The following is a 20,438-nucleotide window of genomic DNA, read 5'->3' on the forward strand; positions in this document are numbered from 1 at the left end:
TGCCAAAACGCCTTGAATAGATTGTATTTGATTAGCATCACCTGGCTGCTACCTGTCCTCTGAATTCCTATGGAAGTAAAAATGTTGGAATGCTCAAAAGTGAACAAATAAGGCTTTTGTGTCTGCTGCTTTCCAATCATCTTCTTGCCTGCCTTCTTTGAGCCTGGTGGATGGTTTAAATCTGTCCTCTCTGTAATTCTTCCTTTCAGACTCCTTTGTGCATCCTACTTCCTCCCCATCTCCACCTCAGACACCTGAGCCAAAGCTCTATTCAAGCGAGCTATTCTACACTCTGGTCTAGACACTGTCCTAAATCCTTTTACTGCAGGGATTCAGTCCTGCCACGATGGGTTATCGGAGACTAATCGCCAAATATATTAATTTCTCCATCTCAATAAATCATGTTCGATGTTTTTCAAGTGATCTCTCTTCATTGATATGCACAGTTGAGGCACTTCTGCATGACTTTCACTTTTTAGACCCAAAATTACACCCAACCTTTTTGTATGGCTGCATATGAAGCTGTGCAGCTTCAGACCAGCTGAGTGTGTCAAAGCTGACTTCTGTGCAGCACTCAAAGAACATACATGAGCTTTAGAGTGAGAGCATGGACCAATAACACAATGAACTAGTCAGGGAAGGATGTTTCATCTTTTACATTTTGTGCATTTGTGATTTTTTTTACAAGAGGCAAAGAGGGCAACTTGGTGTAATGCTGAGAACTCTTGGGTCCAGGCATTCATATGCATGGTATTTTGCCATGTACCACCCACCTAAACACTAGTCACACTGATCCCTGCTGGATGTGGTATTCCCTGACAGAAGTGGCCTCTTTTAGCAGAATAATGCACCTGCCACAGTGCTAAAACTTTTCAGGCATGGATTGAGGGAACTGAACAAAGAGTTCAAGGTGTTTACTTGGCCTCAATTCCCCAGATCTCTATCCAATTCAGCATCTGTCCTTCGCTGGGTCAGGGCTCTTTTGGGGGCACAAGACAGACCTAAACAATCTCAGGCAGCCGGCTTAAGTGTTGGCATGGATCAGTTAGCAGACGAAATCATAAAGACAGGAGCTAAAAGAAGATGCTACCCCACAAATTGGATCACATCATCATCACAAAATCAGTCTGAGATTACACCAAGAGATGGAAGCAACTGAGACCTAAAGCACTTTAAAAAAGTCAGCATTCTTTTCAAAAGCATCCTCACTTTACTTTCACTGCCTTCAGCGGTTACACAGTTGTGAAATTAGAGATACATGTTCGCTAAGTATCTGCTCCTGCCACAAAAATGGATAAAAGAAAGTAATCAGAAGCTTTACCATTTGCCTCCATTAAGAGTTCTTTTATATAGCCTCTAACACTAAAGCAGTAAATTGATGTTTATATAATTTAATACATTTACATTTCAAAGCCTGCAGACACAAACATGACCAGACACGGAGAGAGTGAGAGGACAATAAATGTGTGTTTCATGGAGATGCTTCTTGCTTGAGCAAAACCAAAGGTCATTTATATATACTAAGTGATAGAAGAGTATATTATTTGACCTAAACCATGGAGATGTGCCTTTGAGGCTGTCTCTGAAGTTGCAACATTTTTTTTTCTCTGCACATGATCTCAGGAAGCACAGCTAATGTCGTCCCGACTGCCAGCGTATCTGGGAGCGTAACCATGGAGCCTTGGTCAAAAGCAGATCAAATGCAATGTAACAATAGAGGTACGGGTTTGGAAAAACAAGTCTCCCCCTCCAAGTGGCCTCAGAGATTCAGGTCTTGGCAGGAGAAGACGGGGGGGGAGGCCAGCATGCAGCGAGTGCAGCCGCATTACCAAGAAGCCGTGACAAAGAGAGCTGCCCAGGTTTCAGGCTGTTCCCATGCTTAAAGGTTTGATTAGATGTCTGTAAGCTTGAGGAGTATGTGTCTGGAGAGTAACCCAGGTTAAGTGCAATTTTGTGGGCAGGTTTAATGAAACTTTGTGTACTAAACACAAAGGAAGCCCTAAATTACAAATGAGGCTGTTTGTCAAAGTGACTCATCGAGCACTTTCTTAAACGGTTGTTTAGCAACTTATACTACCTCTACGACTTTGACCACTTCTACCTTAATTAAAGAAAACAAATATGGGCTCTGACAGGGTCAAATATAATAGAACTTAACATTTTTACAAAAGTTAAACACTTCAGCTTAAAGTGAGTCCTCAATAAATAAGTTTGTTTTGTTTTCCAAAGCAAGGCTAATTTATGTGTCTTAGGCACAGATGTAACATGAATGCTTAATGAGAAAGCTCTTAAAAGAAAACCAACAAAAACAAATTTATTCCCTCAGTTCCTCCACGCTTCTCCATCTATTTTAGTGTCTTTCAGCTCATTGTTTTGGTTTTGATTTGGAATCACCTGCATAGCACCAGTGCCAAAAAGATATAGTGGTACCAGATCTTCAACTCGTTTAATTCGTTCCCCAATAAAGACAACTGTACCCCTAACGATGACTTTTCACATGTCAGGATTTATCAGTAAAGATGTGGCTTGATGACCATTAGCATAGTTTCCTGTTTTTCCCAAGGGTAGCTTCATCGACAGAGACCACCCTCACTAATTTCTGGTCCACACCCGATCGTTTTGTTTGATACGCCGGCCTAAAATATGACAGCATCTGCTCAGTTCAGAAAATATCTTCAAGGGTTACTCCTGGTAGGCTTTTAAGCAGTAGACAGTTAACACTGCACTTCTGACCACCTTACAAATTCATGTTAATTACTCTGGCTGGCCTCCAAAACTCCTGAGGGGAAAGTCTGCCTCTTAAAAGCTTCTCTGTGTTCAGAAGAATTCTAATGCCAGCCTCAGACTGCATGATCGGTTTCTCTGTGATGACAGTCACTCTGTTGGATTAGGATTTCACACAGTCATGAAATCTTACTCTTTCTGACTAATACCTATGACATACTACAGGTTCCTTCCTCATCGGCCATGTAAGGAAAAAAAGCTGGCTTTCAGCCTTGCAAAGTACCGATATCATTCCTGTTACGCTTTGTCATGTTTACAGCTGCACACAGCTGGTAGAGCGTGCTGTGCTCATACTGGTCAACATCACAGACGTCACAAAACCATAATGCTTTCAGACCAAGTCCATTATGAAAAAACACCCAAGATAAAGCAATCAACTGCTGTCCATGATGGACATTTTCATTCCTAACGCCACGCCCTGCATTGTCTGTACTGGGCCGCTATTGGGCCAGTATCATACAGCCTGGATCTGGTATAATTGTGCATGCCTTGCCCTTTAATGCAGGGCAGGGAGTCTTTTACTATTACAGCTATGGTGATTTAATGATTTATTTCAGGCTAGAACCTGAAACAGCAGCTTTTATTCCTGATGAGTATTTCCTGTAACTAAACTTTACATCTACGCTGAGAAAGGGGGGCTGAACAAACTAATGTGCTTATCCAGCAGTTCTACACAGCTTAGGAGCTGAAAAACTCCAAGGGCACCTTGGTGCTGGCAGATGAGGGAGGGGGGCACTTGCCACTCACTCCCACCTCCCCTGCTCTCAGCCCCTTGTCCAATCTGGTCACTCAAGAATGCTCTGCTGTCCTTTAGGCTACAGCTATCTGGAGACTAGCTTTACCTTGAGCTTTCTGACTGCATCCTTTACAACTTCTGTGCCTTTCGGAGCTTCAACCTCTGTGTTTCCAAGGAACTGAAAAGAGAACAAAAAGACGCACACAGTAAAACAAAAGGTGTAAACAAGTATTTAATTACATAGCCCAATACAAAGAAGATGATGAAGAATACTTCTAAAATTCAAAAAGCAGGTGAGGTGTCAGTGTGTGTATTAATAATATTTAATAATGTGTCAAATCAATTTATGACCTCTCTGATTTGCTTCATTCACTGTGCTCAAATTCATCCTGTTATTTTCTTCTTCATGGTAGGTCTGTCACAGTGAGTCTGTGATAGGTCAACGTAGTCAGGGTTTAAAGCACCGACATGTTTTAATAAAAATACCAATATCTGGCACCAGTGCATCATATTCTGTGCTCCTAAAGGAAATGCTACAGTGTACTTTGGTATTCTGGCCTACGGACATTGGCCAAAAACTAGGTAAACAAATGAATCCATAAAGGATGAGTTGGATCTTTTATCAAACTGTAGGAAAGAGGCTTTCTCAGAGTTTAAAATCTGTGGAGCTTCACGTTTAAGTCACTAAAATCTCCAATTTGTCACTCTGACTTCAAATAAATGTAGATGACCTTTCACATCCTGAAGGCATTAGTATATATTCTTCTTCATCATCTTGCATTTCCTGTATTGCAAAAAGTTATAAAAGTGTCTTTTACACATGAGGATTGGATGAACACACACCAACACACACAGACGCACACGAGCAGCACTTCTGCTGTTCACCAACAGATGGAGCCGTTAACCTTTGAGCCTGAACATCGTGCGCCCCATCTGGCAGCAACAGTTGTAATTGTTGCAGTCACACAGGTTGCTTCGCTGCTTCCTGAGCTTAATGTGTGGAGCCTGTTCCAATATCAGACTTCAGAAACACTGGTGTCAGAGCCTTCAAGGCTGGCACAAACAAAATAACAATGTCTCCCATTGGAAGCTGAGAGCAGCTCCGGCAGTTTGACTGTCTCTGTGACACATTAAAATCTTTGTGATGCAGGCAATGACTTGGCTGTGCTAATACCCATAAAAATTTGGAGTGCGCACTGCCAGCTGCCGTGGCTGTAATAACAAGAGGTGAAATACAGAATTTATTTGTATTTTTTTTAATCTTGCACATGTCTGACAGCACTATAAAAGAACCCTTCCGTCAAAAATCAAATCAATTAATATAGCTTCTCCATCCAAAACGTGTCTGTGTAACTCTTTGGTGGCTGAGAGCCTCTGACGTCTTTCTAAATGCAGTAAGACAGGTGAACTAACACCAGACTGCAAGTTATCAATAGAGCCAGAAGACAGATTGAGGCTTCAGAGCAAAGTGTCAGCATTCTGCATCGGTGTGACAAATGTACTCTCCACACTTATGCTCATCTCTGGGAGTGCTGCTGACAGATGCCCAGAATAGAGTGGAGTAACACTTGTTCCTGACCAGTGCATTCTGGGCTGCGACTGGGGAGGTCTCACAAGGCAAACAGAGCTCGGAGGCTCATCCATCAACTGGTGCACGCAGCTGAAAACGAACCGGCCCTACCTCTCGTTGCCCGCAGAAAGAACTCACATTTTCAACTGCAGACACACACGTGTCAGCCTTGTGGCAGGTCTCAAGTGTTCACTCAGATGACACAACATAGAGCTCAGTTCCAACTCAACATCCATTCGGTGTTCACTCCTCCAAGCTGAAAGTTCTCAGATTTTTTTTTTTTTCTTATACACCTTCAGAAAGGGCAGGATCTGTGTTGTGCATAATTTAAGTGACTTGTGAATGTGACATGATTACTGATGAAAGACATGGCAAATCTAGCAGCTCACCTCTCAACATCCTCTTTCCTCTTTGAGCCCACAGGTCTATCACACTGAAGCTGCTCATAAAAAGCACCGTTAGAATTTGTATAACTGTCCGATCGGATCAAAGAACTGGCAGACCACCGAAATCAAAGCTCACTTCAGTCTCAGCAGTCGTCACTGCGTAAGAAGTTAAAGGTAATACATTTTAAAAACAGTGGACTTAATTCTTAGCTGGGAAGTTGCTGCTGTGATTTACTGATGACAGCATAACGATTTAGCATGAATATAAAACTGCAGATCTGTTGTGATTGGTGTGGATGTAAAGATACTGCTGCAAATATCAGCGAGGGAGACTTCCTGTGTTACCTGTTCTACAATTGTTCTTAAAATTGAACTCAAACATGATCAATTAAAGTAATTTGATATAGATATTTTATTCCTCTTAGGAATACGTTTAGTAAATTACAAAAGAAGAAAACTCATCAGCGACAATCCACTTTGATAATAAATGAATCATTTCAGTCATTTTTCTAGCACAGATGGAAATAACTTTCAAATCTCTTTCCAGCTTCTTTTAATTTGCTTGTTTTACCAAAGGAACGATCACTTAATTGCGATTTCAGTGAACAAAAAACATGAAGTCCATCTTCTGTGTATTCCCAATTCAGTCTTTACCCGAAGGATCTTAAACCGTAAAACAGATGAACACGCTTGAATCAGCCATCAGTCACCAGTTTTAGTTCCAATTAGCTTATTATCACCTGCACGCAATACTAAAGTTATTTTTCAGCCTACATTTACACCAGGGGCATCATGGTGGGTGATGTATTGTTGCCAGAGATAAAGTTTAGGGGAGTGGCTACTTTGATTGGCAGGTGTTCTGAAAAGGAGCTGCAGTTTGTCGCTGTCTGCTAGGTCGCATTTAACAATATAAGATATTAGATCATGTTTGTGATGCCGTTTCAAAACATTTATAGTTATTTTTGTCTACTGTGTGGTGTAGTTCCTCCAAGAAATTCAGATTTTATTGAGTCAAATTCTAGTATTTTCTTGTTATATCACAGTTAGGATTTGATCTCAGGTTCAGTTCATGAAAGTTTTGAAGTGCCGTCAAATCGAAATGATTGAAGTTATCAAAGATTTTACGTCTTTGTCAACGTTTGAAAATAAAGAAAAAGGGTTCATTTTCTTGAGGCTAAAAGAGAGCTCTCTCTCTCTGCTCTAACTATCTGGCACATTGTTCAGTGAACTGCTAACTGAGCTTATTTTTACAGTACTGAGTGCTTGAAACCTGGGAGATCATGCCAAGCACATTCCCAGCACTCAGATCTCAGCAAATTTAACCAGACGGGGATCTCATCACTCAAAGCAATACAGCGAGTATAGGAACTGACAATGTGCTTTGATTTTAGAGATGTGCCTTCTGCCGGCTTCCTTTGCTTCTTTGCTGCATGCAGGAAGGGAGCTTCAGCAGTTTGCAGGGATATTTTGGAGGCAGTCTTGGAGCTCCACCTCCGTTCCAGCATCGCATTTGTGAAGCACAAGAATGTAGGCCGACAGATTTTGTGCCTCATAGGAGGAAAACTCTGTCGAAATGAAGCAGAAAACCAGCTTGACAGGGGAGTCCTCCCCAAGGGACACAGTCCCTCCTTCCAGGGGTGTTTGCTGGATATTTGAAAAACACCTTTTTTCCCCCCAGTGTTTTATAGCAGATCCTGATTCCAGGCAAGCCTGAGAGCCATTTCATTACAAGTTAGTCCTGCATCAGATCCAAAGTTCTTACCTATTTTGACGTGTGCATGTGCCACTTTACTTAAATCCCCCTCTGTTCACACACTCATTAAAAATAAACAAATCAAGAAGGCTAAAAGACAGAGTCTCCTTCAAATTAAACTTTTATGAGGAAGATTTCCTTCCCCGCATCACAGCACCAAGAGACAACAGCTACTATGAGAGACGAATACAACGGTATCAATTTTTTGACAGTACTTGAGGTGTGTGGGCAGGGAATTAATTTAAACACCATTAAAAATCCAAATTATTGTTACATTGAGGAGAGGGGCTGAGGTTTATCAGCCGTCTCTGTCAGGAATTTTTATGCAGCCTCAACCTAAAACAATGCATCTATGGGCAGTGAAGCTCATTTGCTGGACAATACCAGAGAGTGCAATGAAAGGCCTGGTGCTTATCAGGGGAACTGCATTGTGGGACACACAGACAGAGAGATTTAACAGGCATGACTGGAGGGAATAAACACAGACAAAGGTGGGAGCCACAAAAGAACAGACTTCTTTTTCAACTTGCAATAAAAGTGTCGCAGTTCTTCGCTGTTTCATTATTTTGCAGTCGCCCTGCTCTGACAGAGTTCATTAAAATGTAGCAGGCAAAGAGAGATACCTACCTTGGCATTGTAGGCTATGTAATGCTTGGCCAAAGCTTCTGGGGTGTGCATCCATGATTTATCTGAAATGATACAGACAGCTGACTCAGTATGACAGACTTAATCACCCAAGTTAATACAGTACAGGTACAATTAGCCACATGCAGCATCACTGGAGCACCCTTTTAGGGGCATACCAATGAAAGCTAGGCAAGGGAAATGCTGATTTTAATTTCACACCTCAAGTTATCCAACATGAAAGGTAATTGGACCTGTGACTTACTGGTCTAAATCCCGCTTCTCAAACTGTGTGTGCTTTGACTGAACGCAGCAAATTTCAGAGGCCGTGCACTGTATTCAATAAAAATGCAAACGCATGGAAGGAAACTGAGCCCGATGTGCTCTAGGAGGAGCAAATTAGAGGGGAGATGCATCTTTGCAAGTGGACAATGTTTCCATATCACATAAGTATGCGTGCCCTGTTACTCCACTTCAAAATATCAAAAAACAAGATAGAGAAGGTAAGGAGTGGAGGACCTAACGGAGCAGACACAGTGAGAGTGCATTTTACCAGTTAGCTACAGTTATCCAAGCAGACTATATAGAAAACCAGTCAGATTCTTTGTGTTGCTGTCACCTGAGTCGTCGCTAGGAAAAAGTATGTATTCCAAATGTGGACAGCCAGTAAGATGTTTTTGGAGGTTACTTGTCTCCAGAAGCAAGCAAACTAAAAGTGAAGTAGCAATTAAACTTTAAAAAGTGCGACGAAAACTAGAAATGAAGAACTTCAAAGTAAAAGCTGATTTTTTTTTTTTAAGTGTTGGTAAGGCAGAGTTTTTACTTTGAAGGCAAGCAGTGTCTGTTACACATTTATTTAAATACAGCTCAGAAGTCAAAATAGCAACAGTTTACAGACAAGTCGGTGTCTTTCATACAAACAACAGGCGACCACAGAAGTCTGCTTGTATCCACAGAGATCACAAGGAGGTTTTTGGTGCAGCACCAGCATTTTACTTACGCTACATGTCTGAGTTTACTTGCTACTCATGTTAAGCAAACTGAGCAAACTGGGTAGCTTGGCTGCCCTCTGTTCAAACACTTATTTGTGTTTTTAGTTTATTAAGTTTGGTGGTTTGGGTACATGTCAGAGTGTGGTAGTAGATTACATCTCTGGTCTCATCATTTGCGAATGTTGTTAGCTAGGTGAACTCGTAACTTGTGTGGTGTTTAGCCACATTAGTTACAATCAGTACAAGGGCGTCTCTCTTCAGTTGTAGGTGGTTACCTGTTTGTTTGATTGCTTCAATTCCTGATAGCTCATTTTGTACATCAGAGACCAAATTAGAGTTAGAAAGACAATAAAATTTGGTATAATTTGGGGTCCACATGCCACTGCATGCAGTGTTTGGTTTCTCAGTAAGATCCACTCTTCACTGTGATACCCAGTTTAAACACAGCAACCTGGTGACCGTCAAAATATTTAAGCTGAGGCCTGACAAGCTGTATGCGCTGGCTGATTGCATATTCTATCAAACACCTATGGGTTTACATAGCCTGGAAATAAACTGTGAAATTCACACAAAATAAATAAATTTGCCTTCCATACTCCTTAAAGCATCTAATTTAATAATCCTGCATTTACCATAACATAATTTTAACCGTTTTTTAGACATGTGGCAGCTTTTGAAACATCAGTAAATCCTTAAATAAATAATATTTGTTTACATAGAGCATGGAGTATTTTGTCTGTGGTGCTTTGATGAAAAGTGACCAATAGGGTGGTCTGCTAATTTGTTCAGTATTGTCTTCGTTCTCTATTTGCAGAGCTAATCAAATGTGAAACTACACACAAATGGAACCATTTATTTTCAAATGGGTCCATCAGATAAAGGATTGCATAAAGTAATATCTTTTGCTAGCATTGGTTAAACTAAATTAGAACTTTAAAACACCATCTCTCTCAGCTGAAACACTACTCCAATGCCACTGCCAATCAAAAGATAATCTGTGTTTAATCACTTGAGTTTTAGCACCGGTGTATTTGTTTGTTGGGCAAATCATCCCACAGTGCCTATAGTTAGTGATTTACAATTTGCCCTGGAGACAGTCTTTGAAGATTTACACCAACACAAAGTGAGCGGTGGTTCAGAGATCATTACAGGTCACTGATGACACAATCCAAAGCACCCACTATGCCATTTTCAGCATTTCTTAATCACCCACTGATTAAGGATTCTTTTCGCTTTTCATTTCCACATTCATAAACGGCTTATCGCCTCGTTAATGAATCTTGGGACAAAAGATGCATGACTGTGACCTTGGGGCCACTTGGCTCCTGTAGGTTGATTGCGTTAATCAAGACTTTGCAAGGTGCAAACGATGTGATGTCAACTTTACTGCGTCCTCTGCACAGGTACGCTAATTACTTTGTTTACATTCATGTGCTGGCTAAGTGGCTTGATGAATTTAAAGTCTGTTCTAATTAGTGTTAATGTGGTACACCGCATTTGTTTAATTGTGACTGCTTAGGGTTGCTAACCTACAATATTATTCTCAAAGAAACTTTGGCAAAAGAGTATGTAATATGTAATGACGAAATGTTTGGAAGATTTTTTGAGATTATACGTTTTAATTATAATAATTTATTTAGCAATTGTTTAAATTCACAGATTTAATGTGATGGATATTTACCTGCCAAAAACAAATACAAACTATTGTGAATGCGTAATATTTGACCATATGCTGTTAAAACTCAAACTAAATGGATGCAATACATTTAAAATAATCTGGGTTAACACGACTGACTATTTTTACAGCTGTAAGGCAAACTGTGTTGACTTGTTTGAGTAATTTTTGATGGGGAAATATGAATCACATTAAGTTTATTAAATTGTTTATTTTAAAATAAGCGCCCGTACTGTGTTTTCTATCCAAATGAATAGAAAACACAATACTGTGCAGAAGTCTTGAGCTACCCATCATTATCGGTACCAAGGAGGTTATCTTTTTGTAGGGTTTGCATGTCATTCAGTCATTCTGTCTGTTAACACGATAGTTCAAAAAGTTTTTAATAATTCTAAAATATCTGCTAGGTGTGCAGAGTGGGGTTATATTAACATCCATTAAAATTAGGCTTCCATCCACTGAGTTCTTCAAGGTCACCTTAATGATATATTGGTCAAAAGTTGACAAAAAAACCTTAGCACTAGACCGTAACTATAAGTGTGGTGCTTATTGTCAACATATATAGAAAGTGTTGTATAAGGATTTATAATATCCCGTCATATCTGACCTCTGACCTCTCCTTCAGTGTCAACAGACACATCTACAGGTCAAAGTGATATTAATGCCATATAGCAGAATTTAAAACTGTTTCTTACTGCCAGTGCCTGTATTGAAATCTCATCTGCATGTAGTAAGTGATATATGGGGATTTGAAATATCACATTACCTTGGACCTTTGACCTCTTCATCAAGGTCAAATGAGGTCAAATGAGGTCAAATTGTCATAAATGGCTTTTATCTTCAAAACAGTGATTAAAATTAGTCTGTCTATGTTTGTATTAAGGAAATGATACTGGTGTATGGGCATCCAAATATCATGTTACATTTGACCTCTGACCTCACTTTCACATTCAAGTTGACCCCAAAATGTTTTCTTTCTTCAGTTGTCAAGAGAAAGAGAATGAGCTTGTTAGTTAGAAATATACTGTAGTATATTATTATATATCAAGCTCAAGTTATTAATGTCCTGGTATTTACAAAAAACTAATTTTATTTAAAAAAAAATGAAAAGAAAAATTAAAAACAATGAATGCTACAAATGTAATATAATCCACATAGATAAAAAAAAAAAGAAATACTAAAATAATTTAAACTAATAGCTCCAATTTACGCCAAATAAATTACTTTTATTACTGCATTTTGCAGTTATTTTTTTCTGCACTACTAGTATGTTTGAAAAAAATACAATATACAGAAAAGAAGTAAATACTGGACAAAGAACAAGATTTGCACAATCTGACTGCTTCTTGTGTCCTCCTGTTTTGCTTCAGAGGAGCCAAAATTTCCTGTCATTTTTTGAGGTTTCACACAGTCTCATTCTGTTCTTACCTTATGCTGTACTGCCGCACATATATCCCATTTCCATGCAAAAGTTAAAGAAGTGATGGGTGGCTTGAAACTTTTCACAGTCCTGTACATGTAACTGAAATACAGGATCTTAAGAATTTAGACTAAAAAAGTTGATTTTATGCCTCTGCAATTCATTTTGATGGCAAACATGCCCACAGCCTTACAGATAAACAACACTAACACATCAGTGTGGTGGTTTGTTTACAGTCTCCAGCACTGCACTGTGAACTTTTCTCTACTTAAACTGTATTCCTTCCAGGTTTACTTAACAGCTGTGCAATGAGATTAAACCTTCTTACACCTTGCAATGGCCTCCTCTAAAGCACAATCAATTTCCTAGTGGGAAGCTTGAATGAAAACTGACATAGGAATGAGGCGCCTCCTCCCTACTTTTACAGCAAACTCTAAATTGCAAGAAGGAGTCAAGAGAAAGGATGGAAGAGATGCTGTGCGGGCTGACACAGCCACATGGTGGGTAGGCTGGCATTATTTTAAGGTGTCAGCACACACTGCTCTGATGAAAGGAGAGGGGGGAGGGTGATGCTTTTTGTCTCTCTTTGCTGTTTAAAAATGGCAGCTATGTGAGCATGACAAAAACTGGCCACAGTGATGTGTACAGTTGAAATAACTGTTTGGGCGTGAGGAACAGTCGGGGAATCTGAAGGTCAACTTTGTGTGGATGAACTGTCAAGTGTTGGGTGGAGATGAGGGAAAATTTAAGGGCTGACAGCCGGAAAAGTGTCGCTGCTCCTCTGTCTCACAGTGTAATGTACTTTGGAGCGACAGGTTTTGTTGCATAAAGGTCACAAGTCCTTCATGCATGTTACACTGCAGCTCCAACCATTATTAACAAGAGCTGTCTTCACATATCTTTCGCATCATAGAATGATCTCCTTCAAAAACAATGCCTATTTTATACTTATTCCTGAGAATATGAGCCTGGGGATTTATTTTATAAATACATATGGACAGTTAGGGCCATGTCCGTAATAGGTCCTTGAAATTCTGCTGCTGTACACAACCCCAGTGGCTTTTACATGAAACTATTAAAATCTGAATGAAGTGCAGACCTTCAATTTTAATTCAACAGGTTTAATAAAAGGTACTGCATTAACTGTTTAGGGATAATAGACATTATTATACATACTGTCCCATTTTCAGAGGCTCAAAGTTAACTGGCCAATTGATTGCAAAGCAACTTTGTGGCCAGGTGATGCATGTTTCAACTGACAAGTTGAGGGGGAAAAAAAAAGTCTAAAGTTGATTTCAAAATGTTGAAATTGGTGGCCGTTGATTGGAAATCTCAAGAGGAGGTACAAATAGGTGTCAGTCTATTCATGCATAGGCTGAAAAAAACTAAATTAACATATCAGAGAGACAGCAAAAAAACTCAGGATTGACCAAACAGTTTCCTTCATTCTTAAAAACAAGGAATGAACCGGCTCGAAGGACCACAGAAAATATGTAAAGTGCATGGTGAGATGTCTTTATGGAAGGAAATATAAAGGTTTACAACAAGGTGCAAACACCACTGGTTACACTCAAGAACAGGAAGGCCAGATTAGACTCGACTTTAGCAGAAAAGCTCTACAGGAGTCTCGACTTCAAACACTGATTTGAAACATACCACATTATTTGTCAAACATGGCAGAGGCAATATTACAGGATGGGCATGTATGACTGCCAGTGAAACCTGGTGAGAATCTGGTGTTCAGCGGCGACAGGATGAATTCAGCTACACTCTCTGCTCACATTCACACAAATGCTGCATAACTGATTAGATGGTACTTCACAATAAGAATGGATAATGACCGAAAGCAAAGTACAATCCAAGAGAAGAAATGGCATATTCTTCAATGACCAAGTCCAGATCATACTATTCAGTTACGACAAAACTGAAGTGAAACCTTTTGAAGTAAAGCTTGAAATAACAAAAATGTAGACTGCATCACATCTTGATGGTTGGATTTAAAATCCAATGTGGCATTGTATCGCACAAGTAAGCATGCTGGTTGAAAAGGAGAAAAAAGAAAGCAGCTTTAAGTTCTAAGTATAATGAATTACTGTAAACAACTTCACCCAAAAGTGATCCACTATTGTTCCAGAATACTGCTTTATTTTCGAAAACTGCCTCTTGTTGAAAATCAATCGGCAAGCTGGTGAACTTGCAGCAGAAATACCGCCCATGAATGCCTGCTCTAATTACACAGAGTAGACAGATATAAATGGTTTAATCGTTGGACTAGAGTAAAAACAAAAGAAATAAACAACGTTTGCTTCTGGCTAAAAGTAAAATTTCACACTGAAACAATACAAAGCAGCAGCTTTGGAGAAGTGATGGTCCTCCACTGCAGGTTTCACTAATAATGATGAAGAAAAGAACAAAGAAAACAAAAGAAAAACAACCGAACACGAGACTGCCTGATAAACATTTTAATGTGGTGCACTGGAAGGAAACGAGACCAACACCCTTGTTGTCCAGCAGTTTCATCTAATACACCATTATCAAAAAAATCTCTTATCCACAAGCAAATAGTTGTATTTTACGATTTCTCACAGTTTCTTCATCTCAAGCTCTACTTTTAAAAAGTTCTTCATGTCAACAGTGTGAAGAAAAAAAATACTGCATTTACTTTATCAACTTTAAACTACACTGACTGAAATCCATGGATATGTTGCAAATAAAAATGCACCAGATACAATACAAGTACCTGTGGATTAAAATAACCAGATAATGCGTTCACTATTCCTTCAATTCTTCTTAAATTTTAGGTTTTGCATTTACTTCTTATGTTCTCTTTGCATTTGGGCATTATTCATTTCATGCAATCTTGTTTGCTTCTGTATTTTATTTTATTTTTTTCTTTATTAAGTAATACAGAAATAAATACATTAATAGATGTGTACTTAGTGAAAAAAAAAGCAAATTTGAAAAGCACAGAAATTGTATTTTGCAATTTGCTGTTCAGTTCCTAGATCTATTTTTAAGATCTTTAATGTTGTATTTATGTATCAAGTGATTTAAATAGTGTGTCATTAAATTAAATCCAGGCTTTGTCTCTTGTTTTTCTGTGTAGAACTTTGCAAATATTGGCATTACAGCATAGAACATAAAAATAAATTCCTCCTATTAATAATATAATACAATGACTGTACTAAACCGGGAAAGACGCCGACGTCAGCTAGACCTTGAATTGGATAAGGGGTTTAAAAAAAACGGGTTGATGGGTGGATGGATGGATGGATGTCTGTTACTACTAAAGCTAATTAGAAAAATAATGAAATGCTTAAGTCAAAAATTGCATGAAGTACTCTGGTCACAGAGAAACTGCCTAATATTCCTTGTCCTTGCCTTGTCGAGCTTGAGTGCCATGCTGTAAGTGCACTTTTTTTTTTTTTTTTTTTTTTTTTTTTTTTTTAAATACGGCCACAAGACGAGTGCAGGCAATAGACTAATTCACTGCAGTGCTCAATCAATGACACACAATGAATGTGCTGGCTATGCACAGTTCTCCATCAAGCAGAAGACAACTTCAAATGGGCTCCAAGCAGACCTAAACCACAATTCTACTGCAGACTTGTGGGAGAGTGTTACGCTGAGATAAAGACTTGGAGAGTTTAAACTGTACTTCTCAAAAAGAAGTACAGCTTAGAATGTGGTGAGCTACATAAATGAAGTAAAACTGTTGCAATCACATGGGGACAGTAATTCTTCTGAGAAGAAATCTCTTGAGGTTTCGCCTTCATCATATACAGTACATTTGGGGAAATGGACAAAAATGTCACAACTGCCCTGCAATTTAATTCAAGTCAGTACCAACAACACTGCAATACAGTGCCTCAGAAATGAAAGCTCTCTGCAAGTACAAACTGAACATTACAAGGTTCACTGTGGTTTCATTATTGCAGAGCTACTGTACTGAAGTTAATTATGTTCTACAAATGCTTATGATTTTGTGTCAAGCTCCTGTAAATTATTGTAATACGACTCCTCCATTCTGCCAAAAAACTATGGGAACTGAATTTAAAATGAAGAGAAAACTGCAAATATTGACTATAGGAAGAAAGCCCAGGCTCATTCAGAGCTAATGCAGATTTTAAGGCCAAAAAAGGAAACTCTTAAGGATCATGCAAATGGCCGTGCGGCTTTACAAAATAACACTGACAGAGCAGATGTTAAGGCAAGGACAATACAGCCTCTCCTCTCACACTGCAGTGTTCTCTCAGGACAAGGTAATCAGACATGCATGAATTAAACGGTTACTACTTATTTGTGCTCCGATCATATCGCAAACCAATAATGATGGCTTGTGTAATAGTTAGAGGGATCATTTCAGGAATGAACATCACTTGGACTGGTAATTATTTAGTCCAGCCATTCAGCTGTGATGGCCACAGCAAAATTAAAAAGCCCATCCATCCATATCTAATTTTCTATGTGGGTGCTTTCAGTTAAATATAATCATAATGGTGGATAAGGAAACATCTGACCATTTTTATAGCAACAATAAGAACAAATAGAACGCATGCACAATCCTCTTCTCATTAACTTTAGTTTATTATATGTTAGAGGATTCAGCAACTATCTGTAGCCATGTAGATATTGCAATAAAAGTCGTATTGCAGTTGGAATGATTGAGAACCTTCATTAACCAGCTGAGCTTCTGCAGAAATTTTGTTAAAGGTACTTTTGTGTAAAGCATTTCAAAGCCCTCATTTTAAAATGTTCAAAACCTTCTAAAATGAACTAAACCTTTCAACAGAGACCATAGCTTTTCCCCCGTGTTGTGATGCCTGTGTGTTGTGTTGCAGAGATATCAAGTGAAGTTGAAAGTGGTCCGCGCTGTCACAGGACAGTGCAGCAAATCGGTGCACTGTCCAACGCTCCGAGTCCAACAACGGTTTTCAAGCTTGTGTTACTTCACCATTTACACAGAATTTCTTTTTTTTTTTTTATATTTAATACAGAAATATTAGATTAGTTAGGAGTCATCTTTCAAAGTAGCATTGTAAAATTATTTCAAACATACAGATTGTAATGCTCATTAGGTTGGATCTAATGAGCTTAGCTACACTACTACTTTTTAGCAAAACACTCTTTCTGGTAAAAAATGCTTCTCAGGCACAAAGTGTCCCTTGATTTTGGTGTCATGAAGCATCGGATTACAGAAAAACTTAGCACGTATTACTGCTTTAAGTACTCTGTCACATTTAAACACAGTGGCTAAATGTCATTTTGTATTGTGCAGGGTTCATGTCTAGGGGACGTTTTAACCCAGAAAAACCAATGATATTTTCTTAAATGATGTAACTGCACCACCAATCGTTCTAGCTCCCAAAAGCAGTATGTCTCTTTTTTAAAAAGCACCACTTATCTCTTGGCCAGTCCATCAGGACACCTTTTGCCAGCAGGATTGGACAAAGCAACAATATTTGATGACAGGGTAAGAACATGTTCCGCATTAGAACCACAGAATAAACACACTGCCTTACATTTTTTTTAAAGAAACCTATTGCTTTTATTTGATTAAAAATAATAAAAATTAGGGCTGGGCCATATCATACCATTCATGGTAATACCGGTATAATGTTAGGCAATGATAAGAAATGAAATATCGCAATAGAACATGGGTAAAACATTCATGCATCATGCCTTTGTTTTCATACACACATGGCAGAAAAGGCATGGCGGCGACGGAAAATTAGAAGGGCGAAAGCGGATTGTTGAATGACAGATGAACCAGAATTGGTTCATCAATTGGTGCAACTTCAGTGGTGTGGAACTGGTGTGGCTTTCGTCCGACAGATACACACCAAAGCACAATTTATGGTAGAGCATGCAAGCGGGCCGTCGTTATTACCATGTTTTTTGGAAAATAAGTCGCTCTTAAAATCCTTGGATTTCTGACCAAACCAATTTTATGTGGTACACGGCGCTCGAAAATCTGTCAAATGTTTTAGTACGACTTTGCTAAGCTACGAAGCCGCACTGCTTGATGGGTTGTCGGAGCATTACGGCTATCGTAGGCAGGAGACTCAGAGTGATACATACTGTGCTTCAACATAATACCATATTGTGTGTGTATAACCTCTTTTTAAGTTTTGTGGATATTATACATGGTTATGCTGAGGATATGTCGGCCAATTTCCACTGGAAATGCCTTTTGGTTAAACTGTCAGTAAGGAATTTGCATTTGCACTGTTAATTTTTAGATAACTTTAATGCACATAAAAAACAGCTGCTTGTTTAAGTGAAAATACATTGATTTTTTTTTGCACTACTAAAGTTGCGGAGTTGTAAAGTATTTTGTCTCACATCAATTATATCATCAGTTATATCATTATCGCAAATTTTCAAATATATATATATCGTGATAAATATTTTTGGCCATACTGCGCTGCCCTAATAACAATTTATGAGAATTTAATACTGGCAAATCAGAATTGTTGCTGCACTACGTGAGGTAACGTAAGTGCAGCTTGGTAAGTAAGAGTGGAGTACTTTGTTTGGTACTTTAACCACCCAGTGTTACAGTTAAATACTTCTTAATACTTGTTTTGTTATTTACTTCTTTTTTGCTCAACAGGATCCAAAACAACTAAATGGCACCATAAAACACATCCATCAAAATGACCATAAGGTGAAATCAACGTGTCTGTGCAACAAAATCTGAATTTCACTCAGGACCATCGAAATCACAAGGTGATCATATATTTTTATAAATTACTGGGAATGGAAATACCAGAGCAGTATGGCTTTGTTGAGGAATCAAATAACTCTTTTTCCTCTAACAGGCAACTGGAATGTTGGAAAGCCACATCAGCAAGTCTCAGCCAAAATAGAGCAGCGTCAGACAGCAATGGCATGGATTACCCATGAAGGTTTTCCCCATGAACACGGCATGAAAGGTGGAGATGAGGTGGAGGTGGGCTGCAAAGCAGCGTGCCAAGAAACGGCAACACTGAACGAGCTAATGCAGCTTAGAAAGCCCAGCCCAGAGATCTGTAACACTAAGATCAGCTGATCTGCTGGGATGGCGGCCGAGTAGTGTGGTTCCCCAGCTGCACCAAGGCCGATCAGCAAGCACTCCAGCGGGTGGTGAAAGAAGCTGGCAGAATTATTGGAACAAGTCTGCCAGAGATCAGTAATATCTTCCCCACTCGCTGTCTGAGGAGGGTGCACAGTATCCTGCGGGACCAACATCACCCTGCGCGCCACCTTTTCCATCTGCTGCCCTCAGGGAGAAGGTACAGGTCTATACAGGCCAGAACATCCAGACTGGCCAACAGCCTGTATCCACAGGCTGTGAGGCTCCTGAACTCTCTGCCCCCCTCTCACGGACAATAACCATATCCAACTTCTTAATAGCAATGAACTGGTCTGCATTGGTGCATCATATCTTTATTCTCTTCCCCCTCCTGCCCCCCCCCTCTTTCTTAAATAGATAACTATCATATCTGATATCATATCTCACAGTACAATAATATTGAATGGGTTGCATTGTTGTATTTTGTCATGTTTCTCAGGTCTTTGTCTGAATTTCTACGAACATTATTGCTAAGGATTGTCTTATTGCATTGGAGTCACACTGGGTTAAATATGTACACTTGGGTTTTAAGGGGTATTTATTATTTTCTTCTTTTTTTTGGGTTGTATGGAAGCCCCAAACGCAATTTCATTGTTCTTGACAATGACAATAAATAAATAAATACATAAATACTATGACTTCCTGGCCTGCCCAAAATAACCCTATGCCCGACAGCAAACGCTGCCTACAGACAGGATTGCATTAGAAGTAATCAGCATTGAAGAGTTACACAGTCATCATTTTCAACGTCATGCCATCACTTAAAAAACTCAGTAGGATACAATGATGGTAAAAAAAAAAAAATGGTAAAATGGCCTGTATTTATATAGCGCTTTACTAGTCCCTAAGGACCCCAAAGCGCTTTACATATCCAGTCATCCACCCATTCACACACACATTCACACACTGGTGATGGCAAGCTACATTGTAGCCACAGCCAACCTGGTGGCCACCCATGGTTCCTAACAAGCTAAAAGAGCAATATTTTTAAGTGCTTCTCATAGAGTTCAACTCTTCAGTGCGAGTCACGTCCAGGACCATGGAGCAATCAGCACAGGAGATAAAAATGATCAAGATCCCTGCAGGTAATACCTGCTAGACGTGTTTGCGCCCACAAAACGCAGGCCTACACAGAGACAACAAAGATAAATCAGTGTGGTGGACCAGTTTTTGGTGCCAGCTGCCAGCCAAAAGAGCCAGAGGCAGACAGGACAGGTGCAGAAACAGAAGAAAGCTGTTGGATAATGTGTTGACTATTGATGTCAACTACTACAAATTAAAAAGTGACAGAAAAAACAGCTAACACGATGTAAACCTTTCTTGTGTATAAATTCAAATGGCGACACAAAAATCCAAAGATGATAATTGAACGGAGCGATGT

The 20,438-nt window shown here is 39.3% G+C and overlaps 1 protein-coding gene across 8 annotated transcripts in view; it reads right to left on the reverse strand.

The window, feature by feature from the left end:
• gulp1a (GULP PTB domain containing engulfment adaptor 1a) overlaps nucleotides 1-20,438 on the reverse strand; it is a 98,704-nt gene that overhangs the window by 7,942 nt on the left and 70,324 nt on the right. For all 8 annotated transcript variants that reach the window (XM_085434591.1, XM_085434597.1, XM_085434590.1 and 5 more), the window contains 2 exons: nucleotides 7,857-7,918; nucleotides 3,627-3,698 (listed from right to left, as the gene is read on the reverse strand). In XM_085434591.1, coding sequence (XP_085290717.1) covers nucleotides 3,627-3,698; nucleotides 7,857-7,918 — 134 coding nt within the window. The remainder of the gene's footprint in view (nucleotides 1-3,626; nucleotides 3,699-7,856; nucleotides 7,919-20,438) is intronic.

This window comes from Copadichromis virginalis, linkage group LG16, assembly GCF_057382275.1.
Source record: "Copadichromis virginalis isolate Kocher_CV1m ecotype Utaka linkage group LG16, C_Virginalis_male_GT1.1, whole genome shotgun sequence".
NCBI lineage: Eukaryota > Metazoa > Chordata > Actinopteri > Cichliformes > Cichlidae > Copadichromis > Copadichromis virginalis.